The sequence below is a fragment of the Sceloporus undulatus genome, chromosome 11 (genome assembly GCF_019175285.1).
Source record: "Sceloporus undulatus isolate JIND9_A2432 ecotype Alabama chromosome 11, SceUnd_v1.1, whole genome shotgun sequence".
NCBI lineage: Eukaryota > Metazoa > Chordata > Lepidosauria > Squamata > Phrynosomatidae > Sceloporus > Sceloporus undulatus.
Genome location: NC_056532.1, coordinates 5,560,926 through 5,582,953, shown reverse-complemented (window position 1 = coordinate 5,582,953; position 22,028 = coordinate 5,560,926). Strand labels below are relative to the sequence as shown.

General features: G+C 54.1%; 1 protein-coding gene across 1 annotated transcript in view; it reads left to right on the top strand.

Annotated features, from left to right (window-relative positions):
• The window catches only part of SMG6 (SMG6 nonsense mediated mRNA decay factor), a 65,339-nt gene extending 46,442 nt beyond the window's left edge, over nt 1-18,897 (top strand). The window contains exons 14-19 of the mRNA XM_042442502.1: nt 6,621-6,797; nt 8,645-8,791; nt 13,443-13,596; nt 15,838-16,049; nt 16,566-16,647; nt 17,335-18,897. Of these exons, the coding sequence (XP_042298436.1) occupies nt 6,621-6,797; nt 8,645-8,791; nt 13,443-13,596; nt 15,838-16,049; nt 16,566-16,647; nt 17,335-17,465 (903 nt within the window). The 3' untranslated portion in view covers nt 17,466-18,897. The remainder of the gene's footprint in view (nt 1-6,620; nt 6,798-8,644; nt 8,792-13,442; nt 13,597-15,837; nt 16,050-16,565; nt 16,648-17,334) is intronic.
• The last annotated feature ends 3,131 nt before the right edge of the window (nt 18,898-22,028 follow it).

Genomic DNA, 22,028 nt, shown 5'->3' with positions numbered 1-22,028 from the left:
TTTATATCCTGTGTCTCCTGTTGGATCAAGGCAGCTTCCAATAAGAATAGAGTATAATGCAGAACATAATACCTAATAAAACCCATTATCCCTCCCTCCAACACAACACTTAAAATATCCAGTTAACCGTGACAATGCCAAACAATCGCCTTCACGGCTGGAGTGGAGTAAGAGGAGACATGTCCAGGCAAGTGGGTGGCTTCCTAGAGGCCTGGTAGCCCCTAGCCTTCCTCTTTCCCCCTTGAAGCCATTTCACTGCCAGCGGTTGCATTATTGTGGTGTGCCTTAAAAGCAGCTCTGACATGGCGACCCTGTCCTGGAGTTCTCTTAGACAGATTTCTGTGGAGGAGCCTGGCCTTTGCCTTTGACTTGCCCCAGGGGCCGGCCAGTAGGTTTCAATGGCTGCATGTGACCGGGGCAGGACCTGCCAGGCCTGTCACACACACACCCCACCAGAGGCGCTCCCCCTTCTCCCCAGCCCTTCTTTTTCTCCTTTCCCCCCTTTTTCCCCTGCAGCCAAGGCACCCAGCGGCCTCTTCCACATCGGCTCCTCCGTCTGGGGAGGCGCTGGCAGGCAGCCAGGTGTCATCACTTCGGGCCGTGCCCCGCCATAGAGCGAGGAGCAAGCAGAAAGGCAGCCGCAGATAAAGATCGGCAGCTCGGAGTGATGGCACCGTTTCAAATAAACCAGGCATGACCCAAAGCTCCTACTTCAAATGGTGGGGGGGGGGGGGAGACGGCATTGCTTCATCCCTTTGACAGCTCAGCTCCACGGAATGAAATTTATCTTTCCTTAATTGCCTCGGATCCTGAGAGAGAGAAAAGGGGGCTGTGGGTACAGTAATTCCGAGGAGATAATTACGCCAAATTAAAAAAACATGTCACTCCGTGTTGAGGATCTGAGGGCCGAGAGAGCGAGTAGGGAGGCTTCGGCCAGAGGCGCCCCTTCCCCGGGAATGTCCAAGTTGGACAAGGTGTGTGTCGGCTTGCATGAGTGTGCGAGGATCCAGCCAAGTGTGCAAGTGTGGCCGTGGTTGCATGGCCAAGTGGGCCCTCCAGTCTTGGAAGTATGGGCCAAAGAGTCTTGCCTCACAGGGAAGTCACTCCGATTTAATTCATCAAATAACCCTTTTCCTTCCTGACACATTTTTTTTAATATTTACCATTTAGAAATGTATAGCCACTTGTGACATTTTCAACTGTTGACTTGGTGTAAATCAAAGGCGCAGGGAAGAGTAAAGACGGATGAAGTTGGAGGCTCTTTTGTTCTAGAAAGGGGACGTATGCGCACCTTTCCCTCTGGCGGACCCTGGGGTGAATTAAGAGGGGCTTCTTCCAAAGTGAGAGCAGACAGTGTCATTTCTGCAGTCCAAGGAAGAGCAGAAAATAAACCTTAAAGGTTGAGAGAATTGGACATGTTCTGCCTGGTACAGAGTACATGGAGGGGTGGCATGGTTTCCCTCTTTAAATACCTTAAGGGCTAATAGAGGGTGGAGGACCTAGGCATGTCTCTTCTGCCCCAGAGGGGAGGACCAGGTTTCAGGGTTTGAAGTTGCAGGAGAGTAGATTTAGGGCATGAGCAGGAACCTCTTGACAGTGAGAGAGGTTCAGCAATTGTGAGGTCTCCTTCTCTGGTTGTCTTTCAAAAGAAGCTGGACAGCTCCCTGCGCCTGGGAATGCTCTAGATGGAGATCTTGCATTGAACATGGGGCTGGAATCGATGGCCTCTGAGAACCCTTTCTTCCTTCTCTCTAAAACTCCCTCCTGGATAATTCAGTCAGACCCGCAGTCTCAGGGACAATGCTGGCTGATCCAGCATCCTGCAAAAGCTGGCTTTGCAAGGTGCCTACAGGCATCCCTTGCCCTCCTCCCTGAGATTCCAGCAAGCCTTTTATCTGGAGGAGGTTTTTTTTCCTGAAGGGATAAAAAAGTCCCACTCATGGAGGAAATTTGCATTTGAAAGTCCCATCCCCAAGAGATTTTGGAGGGGGCTGTGTGCCCTTTGATGTCCTCCCCTCTCTTGGAATCACATCAAGGAGGGAAAAGGGGAGAGATGCTTCCAGCCTCGGGGTGAGGGCAAAGGAGGGAGGATATCTGCATCTGGATTCTGGGGGGAGAGATCTGGGGTCACCAGGCGGGAAAGGTGCAAAAGGGGCTGAAAGGTGCTGGGCATCAGTGAAGTTCTGTGGGTCCTCACCTCATTGAGGACTGCCCTCTTACTTAGTCCTCTCTATGTCAGTGGAGAGGAAAATTAGGGAGCTCACTCTCTTCAAGTTTTCTCTAAGCACAGTTCCCTCTCACCACCCCAAAACCTTTTTACAAGAATTCTTCCTAGGCCTTGACGTACGTCTGTCCCTGAATATGAAGCAGATCTTGATTTATTGGTATAGGAATGTTACTTGTGAACCCAAGTGAGAGAGAAAAATCCAGATCTGCAGCCTTTCTTTATTCCCCACCCCAGTTTCTGCCACTGGCTGCTGCCTGGGCTTTTTGGCTTCTGGTAAAGTCAGAAATTGACGTTCTTCCCCACCACCACCTTCCTTTCCCTCCCCTAAAAGGATTCAAGGTGGGTTTCCTGTGGAAGGAGCTGCTGGAGGCATCCATCTCTTTCAGACCCAGTGTGTGCAACACCATCTTCACCCCCGAAATATGTGAAGAATAACCCTGGGGTTTCAATGGGGGGGAGCGCGGCCGTGCCTTCCCTTCCCTCGCTTGGTCGTGCTGTGACTTGTGGCCAGTTTCGTTGAGATGCTACCTGGTAATTAATGGAGTGTCAAGAAGGGGCTGGCCTCCATCATCCTTTTCCGCACAGCTGCTCTCAGCAGAAGCAGAGCCTCTCTTGTCTGGAGGGGGATGTATGTACATCCCCCCAATGCCTCCGTGCTCAGCCCGCCATTTTGAGAAGGCTCCTAATGTCTCTTGGCTTTCAATGCCGTGGGCATAAGGTGGAGTGGGCATGTTCCAGGGATGAGGGGCAATTCCTTCTCCTTCACAGGACCCACTGCGAGCTTCAGTTCCCTTCCCAAAATCTTAAAGTTGAAAGGGGCCTCAAAGGCCATCTCATCCAACCCCCTCCATGCAGGTATCCACCATTAAAGCACTCCTGCTCATCCAACCTCTGTTTAAAAAGCTCCAAAGGTAGGGAGTCCAGCATCCCCTGAAGCAATTGTTCCACTTTTGAATACTTCTTACAGTAAAACAAATTCTTCCTAATGATTAGGTGGAATCTCTTTTCTTGTGATTTGCATCCATTGGGTCTTGGTCAAGTCTCTGGAGCAGCAGAAAACAAGCTCATTCCACCTTCTATGTGGCATCCCTTGATTACTTCAAGATAGAGCTATCATGTCACCTCTTCTTCTCAAAGTTAAACTCACCCAACTTCCTAAGCATCCCTCATTGGACTTCAGTTTGCTAGACCTTTGACTGTCTCGGTCTCCCTTCTCGAGACGTGTTCTAGCTTCTTAGCATCCTTCTTGAATTGTGCCCCCCAGAACTGGACACAGGTGAGGCCTGAATGGAGCAAAAGAGAATGGTACCACTACTTCTCTCAATGGGGACACAATGCTTTTTGAGCAATTGAGGCATCCCTCCCTTTCTGACGTTGGCGTAGCTGCCTTTTATTTATCTACCTGCATGCCCAACCACACTGCCCTTGGTGCCACTGTAGGGCAGAGCACTGGTCAGCTCTTACAGGGATTGGGTTTATTCATCTTAATATATTCCATCAAGCCTTTCTCCTTGGACCAGTCCCTTCTCCATCCTTGAATCTCTTTCCATTGAGCCTGTGTGATGATGTGACTGCTGTTGACAGAGATTGAGAGAGGTTGAGATTACAGAGCAGGCACAGAACTGGAAAGCAGGCAATGGATGGATAATGGCAAGGGAACATTGGCACCACGTCATCCCGGTGGCCGGTATCCCTCTTTCCAGCAAAGCCCCCAGTCCAAAAAGAAAAGGGAACCAGACCCCTACCTGGCCAAGGGAGGCTGGCAGGATGTGGGGGAAAATTTGTCTCTGCATGTGGGGAAGACAATGCCTGGAAAAACCCACCATTGCTTTGCTGGCACCAGACCCACCTGGAGGAGAAGCCAGGGGAATTGGCAACACCCCAAATTGCAGCTGGCCAGCTGTGGCTCATCATCCCAGCCTCCTCTCTGCCTGGTTCAGTTTGGAAAGGCTGAGCTAACTCTAGCCAGGCCCTGAGGTTTGTTTTTGGCCCGGGTGGGTTGGCGTGGAAGGCGCAGGAGGGCGATGCCTGTCCAGCTGCATTTGCTGAGATGCTCCAGGGCGGCGGTGGCGGCGTGTGGTGTGCGAAGTCGCAGCTCCTTGAATCAGGGCAGGACTGGCCTTTTCGGAGCCAGAGGGATCCCGTCAACCTTTCCCTGAACTCCCTGTGCAGCAACCCTCCCCATCAGCCCCCCATTCCTTGGCCACAGCCCTCCCAGCCCCTTTCACCACTGATGCGGCCTCCTTCTCCTCCACTCGCTGCAGCACTCCTTGGACGCAGCAGCCGGCCGGCCGCTCCCCTTTCACCAGCGCTGGTAATGTCTGGCCAGCGGTTCTGCCAAAAGCTAGATCATTGTCAGCAGGGAGGGGAGATTTGGGGGTCAGGAGCTTCTCTCTCCCACCCCGACCCTCCTCCAGAGGGGCAGCAGAGCAGGCAGGTGGTAGAGCCAAAGGGCAGGACTGTTGTTCTGTCCACCACCACCCCGTGCCCTGTGGCCAGTCCTGGCTGTCCTTCTGCACTTGGGCTTTTGGAGTAGGGTGCACGGCAAGATCCTCCGTGCACCCGGCAGGGAGGCCTGGCCATGTCCAGGTTAGAGAATGCCACTCAACTGGGGCTTCTCTCCCTCAAAGGCAGCCACAGCATCTTGGCACGAAGCAAAAGCTTCTGCTCTGTTGCAAAGCCTCCAGTGGCTACTTGGGGTGGGTCTAATGACCACGGGGACATTAAATCCTAGCAACTGTAGTTGCATTTGTAGCTTTGCTGAGCATTGGCAGAAGTGCCTGGAAAAGGGGGGGGGCATGTGGTGCTCCAGCTTGCGCCAGACTGCAACTCCCATCAGCCCTAGCCAGCGCATGGGGTTTGTACTCCAGCCACATCTGCAAGCTTAAACCACTTCCCAAACCACCTTCTCTCAGATGTGTAGACACAACCTGGGTCACTTGTTGGTGACTCTCCTCCTACGCGTCCCAAGATGGGTCAGCTGCCTCTTTTTAGGAAGGTTCTTCTTTACTTCTCTTTTTAAGATGAGAGGTTTAAAAAAAAAATTTTTTTAAGAGCCAAACGTTTTAGTTCTGCGTTTCTTAAAGTTCTCTGATTTCATTACTTACTCCCCCCCCCCCCCCCATTTCCTCTTTTTTTGTTTGGGCTCTTCCCCCCCCCCCTTTTTTTTTCCTTTTTTTTTTTTAAGTGATCATATTGATTTCACGATTGTTGATGGCTGTTTGGATCGTGGCCTTGGCAACTGCTTGCAGGCGGGGCGGGTGGCATGTGAAAACATGACCGATTGCACATGGACAGGCGCGCACGCACACACACCCCAAACCCCAATAGGGAGAGCGTGCTGTACAGAAAGGAGGGAAGAAACTTCCTTCCCTCCCTCTTGTGATGCTTGTGGGCAGCAGGGAGGCCACAGAGTCCCACCCGTTTCCCCCAATTCCTGCTTGGGCTGGGATGGGAAATGTGTGCCTGGCATCTTGCACCTCTGTGCCCGCGTGTGCCCCTGGCATCCTTAGCCTATGCTGGGACAGTCCTTTGCTGAATGCAGTCTCAGGGTTGGAAAGGGGGTCCCTCAAAAGCCCAGCCCTCTATGCTCCCCCAGATCCTTCCAGAGGTTCTCATTGCCCAAATCCCTTCCTACCGCTCCCCCTCCTCACCTTACAGGGGTCTCTCAGGCTCTCAGAGCAATGCAGTCAAAGTGAAGACCCCCTTCCCCAGTTCTCATCTCCTTGGCCCACTACTTTGGGGCCCCTATGATGTTGTGGGAGAGCCTTTCTCTTTGTAGGAAAGGACAAGGATTATTCCACACAAACATACCCACATATCTAGAATCCTAACCTGCACATTTTTATTTGGGCTGTTGTTGTGCTCTTGTGTTGTGTTGTATCTTCCTTTTTGTAAGCTGCTCTGAAGCCGATGGATGGATAAAGAGAGCAGGGTTTGGGGCTTATTTGGGCTGTGTCCACTAAAATCTGAGTTCAGGAAGTTGTGACCCAGACCAGCAACCTATGCTGGATGTAGATTCTGGGATTTAGAGTCTGAAGGAGAGGATTTTGTGGCCTAAGTGTATTTGGGTCCATAAGGGTTGAGTCCGCCCTCCTCCTCCTCCTGGGTTTGGTCTTGGGGGGTATGCGTGTATTAGGGGCTTCCCTTCTTCCCTTGCCCTCCTTGGTGATGGTGCTGGACCTGAAGCCCAGCCTGCCTTTTTCCCCCAAAGAGAGGGGAGGGTCTAGTGAGCCCCCTACCCTCTTCCTTGGCCTGGGTGTTGCACCCCTTCCTCGTATGTTTTGCCCTGGCAAAAGCAGTGGGACTCAATCCCGTGTTCCTTCTGCAAAGTTCCTCTTGTGGCCCTTCTACAAAGGCCCCCTCCTCTCTTTTTCTCTCCCCGGCTGTGTAGGTTATTGCGGCCGACTGCAAGAGGGTCACGGTGCTGAAGTATTTCCTGGAAGCCCTCTGTGGCCAAGAAGAGCCATTGCTGGCATTCAAGGGTGGAAAGTATGTGTCAGTGGCCCCGGTCCCAGACGCCATGGGAAAGGAAGCGTCCAGCCAAGGGGGAAAACAACTGGAAGATCAGGTACCAGGCAAGAAGGGGGGCAGCGGGGGGAGGGGCAGGAACAATTGCTCCACACTGGGGGGCTGGCGGGCATATTTCACACACACACACACCCCACTGCTATTTATAGCAGGCAACCAGGGGCCGTTTTGTGGAGGATGAGGAGGTGGTGAAGGGCTGCGCAGGGTCCCCAGAGTGTGCTTTGCTCCTGATGTGCCCCTTCCTGCCAGTCCCACCCAAAAACCTCCCTCTCCCTCCCTGTCTCTCTCTCTCTCTCTCTTTGGCGATGAGTTCCAGATGCGCTCTGCAAATAACGGATTCTGCGGAGGGTGGGTGGGTTCTAGGGAGGGGGGCATGGCTTTAATAACGCGCAGCGCAGGCACAGCAGGAAAGAGGGAAGGAGGAGGAAGAGGGCAGAGGAGGAAAGGGGCAGCAAGGGTTCAAGCTCAGGGCCGAGGGTGGGCCAGCGGCTGAGGAAAGGGGGGCGGAGGGGTGCCGATGCCGCACAGCAGGAGCCTCCAGCTCACGTACAGGAAGAGGGAGCAGGTGGTGCTCTTGGCTTCTCTCTGCCCCCCATCCCACCCCACACACACTCTCTCTTCCTCGCCCCTTCCTTGCCCTCCCTTGCCGCTCTCACATCCTGATGTGATTAAGGAATTTCTCTGCTTGTTTTTCTGCCCCGGCTTGTTCCTGTAGCCCGGGGTTCTATTCAGGCCACCCCTCTGTGTGTGTGTGTGTGCCTGGGGGGGGTCCCGTGTACCTTGAGCATCCCTCCTGCCAGCTGCCCTCCAAGAAGGCATGCTTCTCCTTTAGAGGATTTCTCTCACGTGGAAGGTTGGCAGGCGGGCTCCGGGCAGAGGCAGAATGGCAGCCATGGAAAGCATTTGCTCTCCAAGCCTGGCATGTTTCTTGTGACACCTCAAGCTTAGAACCTCAGATCTATAATCATCTTTCTTAACTTTATTTATATCCCAGGGGTTTTTCTCCCTCCAAGAGTTAGACTCCAGGCGATCTCTCTAAAGAATATTAAAATCTGGATTTTGAAAGATAACACAGTACAGTTGAAACTCTGCAGCACTTGCCACTTTTGATTCTAACTTTTAGAGTTTCAAAGTCTTGGGGCAGCCACCGAAAAGGTCCTGCCCCATATTCCCAATGGCTGTGCCTATGATGGTGGTGGGACTGAAAGAAGGTCCCCCCCTCATGGAGGTTGAGCTCAGGGAGGGTATATGGTCTGTCTATATAGCCTGGATCTAAGCTGTATAGGGCTCTCTAGGTCATAATACATTGGATTTAGGGGTAATTAGATGTGGACTTTAGTTTGGCTTTAGAGAAACCAGGGGGTTGAGGAGGGTCCATGGCCCGGTTCTTGTGGCTTCATAGCACACCTCAATATACCCACAGCCCAGCATGTGCTTCTGGGTCTTCATATCAGGGGCCAAGGGAAGGAAGACCCAAGTTCTGCTCCCAGCACCTTTCTACCATCATCACCCAGAAACTGTGGGAGTTTCTGACCCCTAAAAATAAACTTTCCCCAGCTTGAGTGGGGGAAAAACCCTGTGACCAAGGAACCCTGGGAATTGGGCTACTTCTTTGAAAATTGCCACTTTAAGAGTGGGGGGTAAGGGAACCACTTTGGGTGGCTTTATTTTTAGTTGAATTCCTGGCCAATTTTCTTTTCAAGCTTAAGGTTCTTGCAGGGGGTCTTTGAAACTAGAAAAATGGGTCCTGGGGGCTACATACATGCTGTGGACCACATTTTCCCAACCTTCAGCCAGCGGGTGACCACAACAGTTCTACCCATTCAGTTTTCCCCTTCTCTTTCTTTTCATTCCCTCTTTCCCTCTCTGCCTGGCCTGCATGGGAAGGAGGATGACATCCGAATTGAGGCCTTTGAGGACGACTCGGAGGCCGAAGGAAGTGGCGACGAGCTGGACATCAAGGAGCTGCGGGCCAAGAAACAGGCACTGACCCGGAAGGTGGCTGAACAGCAACGCCGCCAGGACAAAATCCAGGTCAGATTTGGGGAGGGGAAAAAGAATATGGTGCGAACCAATAAGATTATTGGAGGGGGGCACAGAGAGGAAGAGCCTTTACAGTAGGGAAGGCCCAGACGTTGCAGGAAGTTTGGGAGGTTTTGAACTGCAATGCCCAGAATTCTGGGTGTTACAGTTCAAAAACCCCAATTTTCATTTGGATGTGGGTGGGGAATCATTTAGGCTCAGTCTTTTCTCCTTAGGATTGTGGTGTGAAGATTCACAGTGCCCCATTGATCTCCCATTCACCCCAAATTCTTAGAACTCTCTCCGACCCAAAGTCTGTCTGGTCCAGCATCCTGACCCGTTATCAATCCCCCAATGATCCTGCTGGCAAAAGAGGCAACCCCAAGGTTTTGAGGTTAGGAGTGGGCAACAAAGATGGCCTTTGACTGTTCTGTCCCCCCCCCTTCTCTTTTCCCTCCCACATCTCTTTGCAAGGAGAAGTGCCAAGAGAGAGAGAGATAGAATATGCTGGTGGATGGTCCCTTTGCCCCACCACTGTAGGGAGCATCCAGGCCCAGTTCCTGGGTTCCATTCCCATCTGCCCCAGCTTGCGCTGCCTTCTCTTCCCCAAACAAAACAGCCCCCTTGGAAGCATCTCTGTTGCCAGACCCTTCCGGACAGGCCCCAGGTTTGGGCTTCGGTTTGCTTCTCGCCCCTGCCGGCCGGCCAACTCCCTGCATCCAAAGGAAATTCCCCCTCCTTCCTCCTTCCCCCTCCCCATAGCCACCACTGCCCGCTCCCTCCCTGCCTCCCTCCCCAAATGCCCAGGGCCCTCCTCACTTCCATAACTCTTCATTTCCCAGCCTTGAACACGAGCCAAACACATCTGTCTAGCCAGATGCGTGAACTCTGGAGTCTGTGCCGAGGTGGTTGTAAAACAGGGCCGCTGAAGGCCCTACTGGGAGAGAGAGAGAGAGGGAAGGGGGAAAGGAGGGAAGGGGGAGCGCACACATGCGTACCCGCTGGCGGTTGGCGGCGGGCCCAGATCCACCGCACTCGCACTCTCCTTTCTCTCTCGCTCTCTTTCCTTCCTGAGCCCACCGTTCTTGGTCTGCTGCACAGAGCTGCTCTGCTTACCAGCAGAAGGACGGAAGGACCAGAACAGAGGGACCAGACCTCTTTGGGTGTCTGTGTCAGAAAGGGGACTTGGGACACGCTTGCCAGGTGGCTGGCAGGGCCATCCTTGGAGGTCCAAGGACCCAAGGGCCCGCCATCTTCCATGGCTTCAGCCTCCCGGTTGCTCATCAGACTGTCACGGGGGCTCCTGGTGCCACTAGAAAGTGCAGATGCTTGGGTCTCGTTCTCACAAGGCAGCGGGCGACCAAGGCCCTGATCACCAAAGTTTCCCAGGGAGGCACAGGAAGGAGTGGATCTGTGGCCACAACTGCCTCCAGTTGTCTTAGCCTTGGAGAAAGAAACAGCCACGGTTGCAGATCTGCCCCAAGGCTCAGCCACCTGTCAGGAGCCTTTCTTTCAAGGTGGGAGCTTCTTTGGCATCTTCCCAACCGCCTCCGCATACCACTCCCAACTCCCAGCATGTCTCCCTTTCCTTTCTTAGATTACATCAGCTTTCGAGGCATATTGCAGCTTGGCTCGCTGACTTTCCGCAGGCAGCCCCCTTTGCCTTGAAGCGCAGGTATCCCAGCCTCTGCTTGGAAAGGCAGGCCCCTGTAGCAACATACTTGCAGTGTAGGAAATGGCCAGGGCAGATGGTCTTGAAGGATCCCCCCTCCATCTTGTCCCTGTACCACTGTAGTGTCCCTGTGTGGGCAAAGGCAGTGCAATGCCAATGCCAATGTTTTCAACAACATTTTGAGTCCAGAGGAGTCTTTTGGCGAAAGAACTGCAGAGCTAGAGAAAGCTCCTTTTCTCTGGAAATGTGAGGGTTTTGCAGGTCTGCTCAGGGCCCCGAATAATGCCCTCCATGTCTTGCGGTCCTCACGGCTGCCGCCACCCCCCCAAGTGTCCTTTGTGCTGGAGGGGGGAGAGTGAGGCGGCATTTCCTGAGCAGCTGAGACGCATTCCCCACCTGAAGCATAACAAGCCTCTTCCTCCGGACGAAGGGCGGCCTCCCATTCTTATTTTCTCAATCTGGGCATGGATAGGACCAGGGGCAGCTGGGTCCCTGGGGAGGTGTAGACTGACCTGCCCAAAATAGCTCCCACGCTTTAGTGCCCCCCACCCAGCCCACCGCCAGACGCAGCCACCCCCCTGCAAGGACGTAGATGAGGTGGGAGCCAAGCAGACGGCTAATTTTAGCCCCAACCCCTTTCCACCGGGAAACAATTGTCCAGCACGCGTGCACAGCTGCACACCTGCCTGCGACGGAAGGGCAACCCCCGCCCCAAGCGGCTCCACGATGGCGGTGGTGGCGGTGGGAGAGTGTGCTGGCGGGCACGTCGGATTGTGCCGCCTGCCAGCCCTCTTCCCAACAGATTTCCTGGGAAGACCCTCCAATCCCCAAAGAGGCTGCAATGGAAAGGCATTGGCAGTGGTGGCAGTGGTTCCTGGATCCCTCCTTTCTCTTTCTCCTGCTGTGCTGTAGGGCATCAGAGACTGGCTAGCAAATGTGCCTTCAACATTTGCTTAGAGGCTGCACTACTGAAGGATGCCTCCAAGTGTCCCTCTGCACATGCATGAAGGTTGTGCTTGCGGTGCTACCCTTGACATTTGTCTAGAGGCTGTGCTGCTGAAGGGGCCCTCTGAGTGCCATTCTGCACATGCTTGGGGGTGCTCTGGGTGACTTCCACAGCTACTTGCCTCCTTTCCTTAAGCTGTTCTCACCCTCCCTGGTGCAAAACCCCTTCCTTCCTTCCTTCCTTCTTTGCCTGCCTTTCCCTCCATCGCTCTCTCCTTTCTCCTCGTCATGTTGGCCAGCAGCTGCCAAATGCAAACAAACCTCCCCTCGGTCCCTGGACCCTGCTGGGCAATTTCTCCAGCTCCTTGAAGAGCCTGTCCTCCTGGTCAGCCGATCAGCCAGCCTAGGCGTGGGCCGGTGGGGGAGGACTTGGCATGGTCCCCGCCACGGCAAGGCGCATCCTGTCGTCCTCTCCCTGGCCAGCCCAGGAGGGCAGGATGGGACGTGACGGCCGGCACAGGCCTTGCTCGCTGCTGCCAGGAGGGCTGGACACCCGGCCAAGAGCGCCTCCTGGGCACCGTCCCCTCGGGTCACGGGTGCGAAAGGAGGACTTCCTCCCAGGAAGGACCAAGCGTGTGACATCATGGCCATTTTTGCTTAAGGTGGCTTTAATTGCTGTAGTCAGTCTTTTCTTTTCTGCCTGATCCTCCAGATATTACTGGACTGCATCTCCTATCATCTCTGGCCTTGCTGGTTGAGGTTGTTGGGAGCTGGAGTCCAGAAGAGCGCACCAAGTTCTCCATCCCAGTTATAAAAACCTCCCTAAAGTCAGTAACAGAGTTTAGGAAGTGGTGTTTTCAGAGTATAGTTCCCATCTTGAGGTTCTTGGAGCCTGGGTGAAAAAGTAACTTTCCAATGCTCTTGTGAAGATATAAATCCCCAACATGCAAGGTGCGTTTATTGTTAGAATCCTAGATTTGGAAGGGACCCCAAAAGCCATGTAATCCAGCCCCCGGCCAAGCAGGAATGCACAACTCTAAAGCTTTGCCCAACCCAAGAACGTACAAAACTTTGAAATGTTGTTTTTGCACCCGCACTAGTTCCTTGCCCATGTGGCGTTTGGGTCAACGGAGGGATGTGAGAATCTGTTGGGCAAGGTCAGGTCTGAGCCAGCGGGCTTCCTGTGCGGTATCAGTCAGATAATCCCTGCGTTTGTTATTTGTACCTCACCCCCTCCTGGTCCCAGAACAGCTTCCAAGATATCAGGAAGCGTGGAACAGAAAGGCCAACACTCTGGGAACAAGGCAGGGAACCGAAACAGCAGCTGAGCAACAAGTTGCTTAAAAGTGGAAAGAGAAAACAGAGAGGATGCAGAGCAGTACTTCACGAGTGACCAAAACCAAAGCCCCAATTCCCTTCCTTCAACTGCGGGGCCATTTGCCCATCAGTGTTTAGGAGGCTTTGGTGCTTTTTTTTTTTTTTTTTTTTGTGGCCAGTGGAATAAATCCCGGGAGAGACAAGCCAGGCTGGGGCATAGGCACATTCTCATTTTGCATTGTGCCAATTCAGAAGAAGACTGGCACTTGGAAGGGCAAAGTCACAAGGCAAAGATCCTCAAATGTAAAATGAGATCTTGGAATAAAAAGGTCAGGATGGTCCAAGTCATTGTTTTTCCCATTTCTTTGTATAGTTGTGGAAAGTGGACACGGGAGAAAAGCAGGCAGGAAGAGAATCACATTTGAAATGTGGGGCTGGAGGGGGGTCCTGTGGATATCCCCCGGCTGCCAAAAGGACAGATTTGTGGGTCCAAGAGCAAACAAAGTCTGGACTCTCCCCAACAGCCAAGACAACCAAACTAAGATGATCAAACTTGGAATGTTTGATTGTTTCTTCTTGTTTTAATTTTTCTATCTTGTGAATTTTTAACAGTGTATTTTTTGCAGGAGGGCAGATCTTCTTCCCAGTTCATGCCACTATGACAGTCTTTCGCTCACACAACCCTTCCTTCCTTCCTTCCTTCCTTCCTTCCTTCCTTCCTCATCCCAGGCAGTGCTGAAGGACCAGGCTCAAGTGAGGCAGATGGAGCTGGAGATCCGACCTGTCTTCCTGGTCCCGGACACCAATGGCTTCATTGACCACCTGGGCAGCCTCACCCAGCTCCTGGATTGCCGGCAGTTCATCCTGGTGGTGCCCCTGATTGGTGAGTGGGCGGCAGTGATGCCTGACAGAAGGGTGGAAAGAGAAAGGTTGCTTCTGGGCAGGCCTCTCACCCAGGGCACCATCTCCAGCTGGCATCTGTGCCTTGGTGGGGAGTTAGTGCCTTGGTGGGGAGTTAGTGACTCATTGATTGATCGAAACATATCAGCAGGTAAAGATTTTGTTGTTAGAAGGCTTTTAGAATTGAAGGCTTGCAACAAAGGGGCCTTCTAACAACAAAATCTTTACCTGCTGATATGTTTCGATCAATCAATGAATCAATCAATTTTAGAACTTGCCTCCCATCCATTTCAAGAGAGACCTACTCTTTCTTAGATGCTGCAGCAGCCTTTGTTTGCTTTTTGGAGCTATGCAGATTGGGGAGGGGGTTTGTACCATTCTTCTCACCTCTTAGTGCTAAAATTCCCCCCCCCCCAACTTGATCCCTGTGGGAAAACAAAATCCCGATTCAGGAAAGTGGAAGGCTTTCCTTCTGTGGAGGCTCCAAGTGGAGGTGAGAAGACTACTCAGTGACATTGTTGTTGCAAGATGGGTTCAGGGGACAGCAGGCTGGACCAGATGCCCTCATGGGAGAGCAGACCCTCTATCTTTGAGGGCAGTCTACCTCTGAATCCTAACAGGAAAGAAGGGCCCTTTGCCTTTCAGGCCCTGCTTACAGGCTTCTTATCCTTGGGGCTCAGCTTGGGGGCTGAGGGGGATCTGCCTTGATAGCCCAGCCTCTGTGTCCTCCCCCACTGGCGGCCAGAGCCAAGCATCTCATCCCCGTGGCCGCGGGTGTCCTGCCGCCCTCCGCCTGGCTCTCCCTTTTCTCCTTATAAAGCCGCCGCTGCCGGACTCAGCAAGGCTGGTTCCTGCTATTGGTAAACAGGCTTGGCCCCAGCAGATAACAGGCGGCTGTTGCGGCTGCTGCTGGGTGGTCCGGCCAGAGGGGGGGGCAGATTCTGGGCACACGCGGCTGGCGCCCCTTAGAGAGAAGGCGGCTCTGGGCTCTGGCCACAGGAGAGGGTCAGAAGGCAAGGGCAGATGGGCCAGCTAGGGAAGGGGCAGCTCTGGGGGTCTCGAGCAAGCGAGCCAAACCACAGCAGTGTCTTATGGAAGTCAGGCAGTCCCTCTCCTTCCCCATCACCACTAGCAAAGTGCGCAACCCTCCCCCCAATATTAGGGACACTGGCACAGCTGATCCCCCCAACTGCTTGGTGTGTTTTGTGACCTTGATTGAAAGGTCTGGGTCTGCAGCAGAAGAATAGTTTTCTCTGGACTGGTGGAATAGATCCTCTGGACCCACCTCTGAAAGGGGACTTTTTGGGGGGCGGGGGCAGAGGAGGTTTCTTGAGCTTCTTGGGAGGCTGGAGCAGCTAAGGCCTAAAGCCCCCCCTTTCCCAGGGCGTGTGTTGGGGGGGTTGATATCTTCTCTGGCCCTCTTGCTTCCACCCACCCCCTTGAACCCGACCTGGCCTCTGCAGAGACGCTCACTGGGGCAGGAGCGCAAACAAGTTTCCCCTTTGAAGGCTGTTTGGCTTGGAAGCGGCTGGAGAGATTTCGGGAGGGAGGGGGATGCCAGCCTTTCCCTCTCCGTTTGATGTCCCCTCAGCGCTGGCTTTTTCAGCCCCCCTTCCAAGAGCAAACAGCCCTCTCCTGGCTTTGAGGGGCTGGGTTTGGGAAAAGAGGAGCATAAAACGGCCCCCAGCCTCCAAACCCAGAAGGGGGGAAGATGGTGTGGGGACAGGGTTTTGTACCCAGGGGAGAAGCCCTTTCCTTGCACACTCACTCAAACACACACACACACCCTGTTCCCGCCTCAGAGGAATGCATACTTCCCACTTGATCTCAGCACTTGGCTGGAAGGCTGAAAAAGAGCAAGTCCCGGATTAACTGTCTCAGGAAGAGACTGGAGGGGTGCTACTGGGTGTACGGCATTGGTAGGCACATAATTGGTATTTTGTGGGTACTGCCAGGGACACCAAATGCCCATTTCCAGGTTCCCCCTCTCCAAAATGTATGTCCAGAATATGTCCCTAATACAGATTTAGGGGACAGGGGTATACCTATCCCACTTCCAGACCAATGGGACTCCCCCAAGCTGGCCTTAAAGCAGGTGTATGGCATCCTGGAGTTGGGAGGACCCCCAGGGGCCACCCACTGCAACCCATCCTGCCATGTAGGGATACCCAAGCGCACCCAAGATGTGCAATTTCATCTCTCTCTCTTGTTTTATTTCTTGTAGTGATCAATGAGTTGGATGGGCTGGCTAAAGGCCCCGAGTCGGAGCACCGGGCAGGAGGCTACGCACGGCTGCTGCAGGAGCGGGCCCGCAAAGCAGTGGAGTTCCTGGAGGCTCGCTTTGAGCGGCGGGACAGCTACATGCGGGCCCTGACCAGCCGGGGCAACGAGCTGGAGTCCATCTCCTTCCGCAGTGAAGACATCTCCCGGCAGCAGGTGGGATGGAGGCAGGGGCAAAGGGGGGCAAAGCAGAAGAGGGAGGAAAAGGGATGTCTTGTTCCCCCTGCCAGGCTCAACCCCTGGCATCTCCAGCCCAAAGAGCAAGGAGTGGAGAAGGCCTCAATTGGTCACTCCAGGCAGCTGCCAGAGACAAGAGCGCAGCTCAGTGGTTAGAGCCCCTGCTTTGCATGCAGGGTCATTTCCCCAAAGACCAAGTAGCAATAAAGGGGACCAGCTGGTTAGAAAAAATAGTTGGGCAGGCTACTATCACAGGGCCAGTGTGGTGTAATGGAGTAGGACTCTGGCACACCAAACATCATGTCAGATTTTCTCAAGGGTAGGCAAGGCAGACCTGAGTAAAATTACTAAGATGGTGTTCATGGGAACCAGCCTGGTCTAGCGTTGGACTAGGAGTCTGGGCGACCAGGGTTCAAAACCCTGCGCAGCCATGGAACTCACTGGGTTGCCTTAGGCAAGTCATTCTGAAATTTTCTCTCCTCTCTTTCCCCATAGGGAAACAATGACGACTTGATCCTCTCCTGCTGCCTCCATTACTGCAATGACAAGGCCAAGGACTTCATGCCAGCCAACAAAGGTACCCAAGGTGCCCATGGATGTGTGTGTGTGAATAGGTCTCTAAGACCTCATCCCTTACTGGCAGGCACAGGGGGGACCGTTGCAATGGTCAGGCAGTCACTCTTGGTCATAGGCTCCATAAGGACCCCATTTTCAGAGCCAGAAGTGGTGCATTATCCCTGTGAGGAGTAGGGTTCACCCTGGCAGGCGTCCCCCATGGTAGGCTCAGGGCTCCTCCCTTGGTCTGCTTGCTGCCGTGGCCAATGCCTGTCAGGCCATGGGGAGGTGGGACAGCCCTTCGCTCGGCCACCTCTTGGCCCACCTGGCCTTTCTGAGGCAGAAGGAGATCCGCTGCGGCCTGAGGCCCCGGTTTCCGCCCTCCGGGGCCAGATTCTCCTCGGCTTAACTTGTCAGCTTGACGAAGGAGTCGTTTCTGAGTGTTTACGCCTTGCTGGGGCAGAATCAGGGGATTACAGCGGATGAGGCCTGACAAGCTGACAGCCTCTGGTTTGTAACAATCCACCTCACGGCGGAGGGACAGGGTTTGGAGGGGGTGTTATTTTTAAGCCCTGCTGGAGGGATCTGGATGGGATGGGTCTGGGGCCATGAGCAACAAGTGGGTCAGCTGGACAACTGGTTCCGGAGGCGAGGGCCTACCCTCTGGACTCCCCCCACTCATGCCCCCTCCTCTTCCTCCTCCTTCCAGATGACCCGATCCGGCTGCTCCGGGAGGTGGTTCTGCTGACGGACGACCGGAACCTGCGCGTGAAGGCCCTGACCCGCAACGTGCCTGTGAGGGACATCCCCACTTTCCTCAGGTGGGCCCAGGAGGGCTGAGGCAACCCCCGGCGGGCACCACCACCACCACCACCACTCTCCCACCAGGGAGGAGAAGCTGTGCAAGTCTTTGCTGCCATCAGGGGGCGGCCTTGAGGCGGTGGGCTGAGCGCCACACTGGCGCTGCCACTTCTGACGCCGACGCCGCCATCGCTGCTGCGCTGCCGCCCGCTCCACTGTTCCGAGATCCACCCATGAACAATAAAACGCAGCAGCGACTCCAACCCCACCGAATGGCCGTGCTGTGGGGTGCGAGAGCAAGAGAGAGCGGTTGGGCCCCAGGCCCGCTGGGAAAGGTTGTTGTTGTTGTTGTTGTTCCGGCCAGGGAGGCTTTAAAAAAAGTGTGTAGTGGGGTTTTTGCCCAGATGGGAAGAAAACTCCCACTGAAGGGAGTCCCTCTCTTTACCTCCCTTGCCAAGGGAGGGATAGGGGCAGAACTGGAATGCAGGGAGCTGTTTGTGGGAACCCCAACCCCTTCCCCCTAGAAGCTCCCAGACAGGAGGGGATGGATTCCCCTGCCATCATCATCATCACCACCATCATCTCCATCACCTCACCCCACCCCCCGGGCATGGTCCTGACTTTTCTTCTTCCTGCCTAAAATGGATCCTTTTCCCCCTGTCCCCCGTTTTATGTTCCCCACACCACAAAGTTGTTGCCCGTGGGTTTCTTAATACCTCTCCCTTGTTCTCTTACTTCCTCCCCCAGTTTCCATCAACACACACACACACACACACACACACGTACGTTACTTAGCCACTGGTGTGATTTAGAGAGGAGACGATGATTGCTTGCGCATATTGCTATCTTTAGGGTGTAGGGCTTTGGGGGTGGGAGGCAACGGGGTGGTCTTCATAGGGGAGTTTGGAGGGCATGGAGAGGACCAGGTTGCTCAAGGGGGGGATGTCTGTTCACACAGAGGACTTGCTCTGGGGGCAAAGACCTTTTGTAATGACACCTGTAATGAAAGGGGGAGCGGTAAAGGGGTGACACTCCCATGTGCCCCATGCTTTTTCAAAACAGTGTTCTGCCCCTTCTTCCCCACACTCTGGGAGTTGTATCTGCTCTGTAGCAAAGGGAAAAGCAATGGTTGCCCACCCCCAGGTCCTTTGGGCTCTGGCCAGGGGAGCCTGGGATTGTCTCCCCCTCTTCTCCCCCCCAAAAAAGAACCTTGTGCTTGAGGACTCAGCTCTGTTGGAGTCAGCCATGCAGAGAAGCCCTGGAGCCCCCTTAGCTTCCAATGGGGGTTTCTCCAGAAGAGGTTTGGGTCACCATGCTGGACTTGCCACCCTTGGTGCTTCGCATCAGCAGCCAAGGAAGGTGAGGTGTGGGACGGGACACCCCTGGTTCTGCTTTTGCCTGTCTGAGTTTGATGAAGGCTTTGTGACCATTTCCGTTGTGTTGTTTTCTTAATAAATCTTTTAGTAGGGCACATCTGTGCTTCTCTTCTGTTCTGGTTTGTTGTTAGCGGGGAGAGTCCTTCTAGAGGAGGAAACCTGGGGTCGGAGGAGTGCGTCTGGGGGCACACACTGCTCCCCCGGAGGCACATGGGGCTGGGATGTGGCACACAAACACACACAGCCTATGAGGGATTGCATCCCAAACCCTTGTCTCTTTCCGTCTGTCTCTGGGAGCGTTTGCAATCGGTCGGAGGAAAGGTTGGCTCGGCCTGCGCTTTGCTGGGAACTGAAGTCCAAAACACCTGGAGGACCAAACTTTGGGAACCCACAAGATTTCCCTTTGAGTTTTGAAGCGAAGGGGAGCAAGTTTGACATTTGGCCCAAAATGCCTGAGCTCTGGTTAACGCTCCTGAAACCGCTGGGCAGTTTTTGGGGCAGCCCAGTTATTTCTGGACACCTACATACAGCCAGCGATGTAGGATGATGGGCATCACAGTTCAGCTCCACCTGAATGGCCGCCTTTCCCCCACTTCTATGGGCATGCTCCAGATGCTTGGCACTATGTCTACTATCGTCCCCATCCAACCAGGGGGATTGTGGGAGCCAGATGTCCAAGCCACTGACTGGGCAAGAGGAACGTTGTGCCTTCACAGGGACACAAACCTTACTTTTTGTAGACACCCCCCAAAAACACCTCCGCCCCAAACCCTCCCAGCCCCAAAAGGATGCTGAAACCTCTTGGTGTTAGAAAGAAAACAGTTTATTGCCTTTGTTTTTCTGTTTTGCTTCTGGTATAAAAAGGAAAAGGAACAACATGTACAAAATGCTACGAGGGAATCATCATCGCAGCCAAGGCTGCCCTTGCCCCCTTTGTGGGTATTTTGGGGGGCAGAGGCTGCCAAAGAGGGGCATCTGGCTCAGTCGGAGGCACAGCCCCATGTGCTTTGGGGGTGAGGATGGCAGCTGTGTGCAAAACAGGTAAGCTTCACATTTTTGGTTAAATGGTTTCCGATGGGACAGGGAGAGGTCAGGGGGAAAGGGGGGTTCGCTTGGGCCCCACTTGGTATCCTTTTCCCCATAAGTGCAGGCCGTGGGATCTATAGTGTGGGGCTCATGGTGCCTTTGGCTGGTTGCAAGAGTTGAAACAGGAGCTGGGCCACCACCCCCCACCACCCAAAAAAGGGGCAAAAAGGCAGGACACATGTGGTCATCCCCCCCCCCCCTTCCTTGGTTGCCTTGGCTTTAGCTGACAAACCAGGATTGTTTTGTCTTTGTCAAAGGGTCCTCTGGAGGGGAAGGGGGCGAATAAAGAAAGGGACACCCCCCAAAAAATGTACATACACAAGCACCCCCCAAATGCATACACCCAGAGGATCTTTGGTTTTGGGGAACGTGAGGAAGAATCGTGGTGTGGAAGAAGGCACTGCGGTTTCATGCCCATGCCATTGGTCCCCTCTTGCCCCACAAACAAAGGCAAAGGGATGCCCATCTTGGCTGGAAGGGAGGAGGAGGCCCCAGAGTGGCAGGCAAGGGCACCTCCATCTTGGGCACCAAGAGGCCCTCTCCAGCCATTTTCTAGGCAAGGCTTTGGGTCTCCCACTCTCCCCACACTCCAGTCTCCGCTCTCCTTGCAGAACGAAGGCGGCCCACCATCTTTGGTCTCAAAATGCTGCTGCAGTGTTGTTATTCAAGCCTTGAAGGGAGCACAAGGCCCATGTGCAATCTTCCCAGTGTTCTTGGACTGCAGCTCCCATCAGCCCCAGAAGAAAGGAAAGGGGGGAAGAAAACGCCACAGCAGCGTGGAAGAATACCACCAGTTCTCTTTCTCTCCCCCTTTCCTGCTGTGATGTGTCTGCACTGTACAGTTACATCACTTCAGCACCACTTGCGCTGCTCCATCCTATGCAGTCCTGAGACTTGTATTTGGGGCAGGGGATACATAGAGCTCCCCCTGGGAGTTGCAGCACTAGTCTTCCCAAGTACGATGCCTAGGTTGCATAGAAGAGTTAAAGGGTGTCAAAGTGCTACAGACTAGATAATGCAGACAAGACCCCCTCCCTTTGCAGTTCCACTCGGGTGCCCATAATAGTCCAGTTTGACGCCACTTTAACTGCCATGGCTCCATGCTATGGAATTCTGGGATCTGGTTTTGTGAGACATTCAGCCTTCTCTGTCTGCTTTAAATCCCAAAAGTTCCATAGCATTGGCCAAACTGGATGGTTCCTGCAGTGTGCCCAGAAACTGCCCCCAGAAGTCAGGAAGGCAGCTCTGAGGCCCCACAACTGACCTCTCACCTGTTGCCCAAAGTCCTTGCTCCACCAGTTGGACTACAACTCCCATCATCCCCTAGCCCACTGGCACACCTATCAGGCTTCGGAGGGTCACAAATCCCAAGCAAAGGTGAAGAGGCGTGCACTGAACACATTATTTACTCTTCCCTGTTTTTGGGGTGTGAGGTGTTGCTTAGAAGGGGGATAATGGTGGGGAGGGAGGGAGGCAGTCTGGGGCAGTGGTTTGAGCGTTGGGCTCTGGCCCTGGAGACCCCCTGGGTGACCTCTGAGGAAGGCAATGGGGGAGACCCCCTTGAGACTAGAGACTGGCCCAGAAAACCCTGGAAACCCGGTGGGTGACCCCAACCAAGCCACGCTCTCTCAGCCTCAGAGGACGGAGAGGATGGCAAAGCCCCTTTGAAGGAGTCTGGGCAAGAGGGGCCTGTGACGAGGAGGGCGCCTCCTGGGGACCTCCTGGGTGACCTAGGGCCAGTCACACTCTCTCAGCCTCAGAGGATGCCACCCCCTCTCAGAGGACGGAGAGGATGGCAAAGCCCTCCTGGGTGGACCTAGGGCCGTCACCACACATTCACGCCTCGAGGGGAGGGCAGTGCTGGCAAAAACCTTCCGAAGAGGCTTATACCAAAGAGAGCCCAAACAACTGCGTTCATGGAAACCTGGGTGACCCTGGGCAAGCACACTCTCTCAGCCTCAGAGGATGCCAAAGCCCCCCTCTCGGAGGACGGAGAGGATGGCAAAGCCCTCCTGGGTGACCTAGGGCCAGTCACACTCTCTCAGCCTCAGCGGATGCCAAAGCTCCCCTCTCAGAAGACGGAGAGGATGGCAAAGCCCTCCTGGGTGACCTAGGGCCAGTCACACTCTCTCAGCCTCAG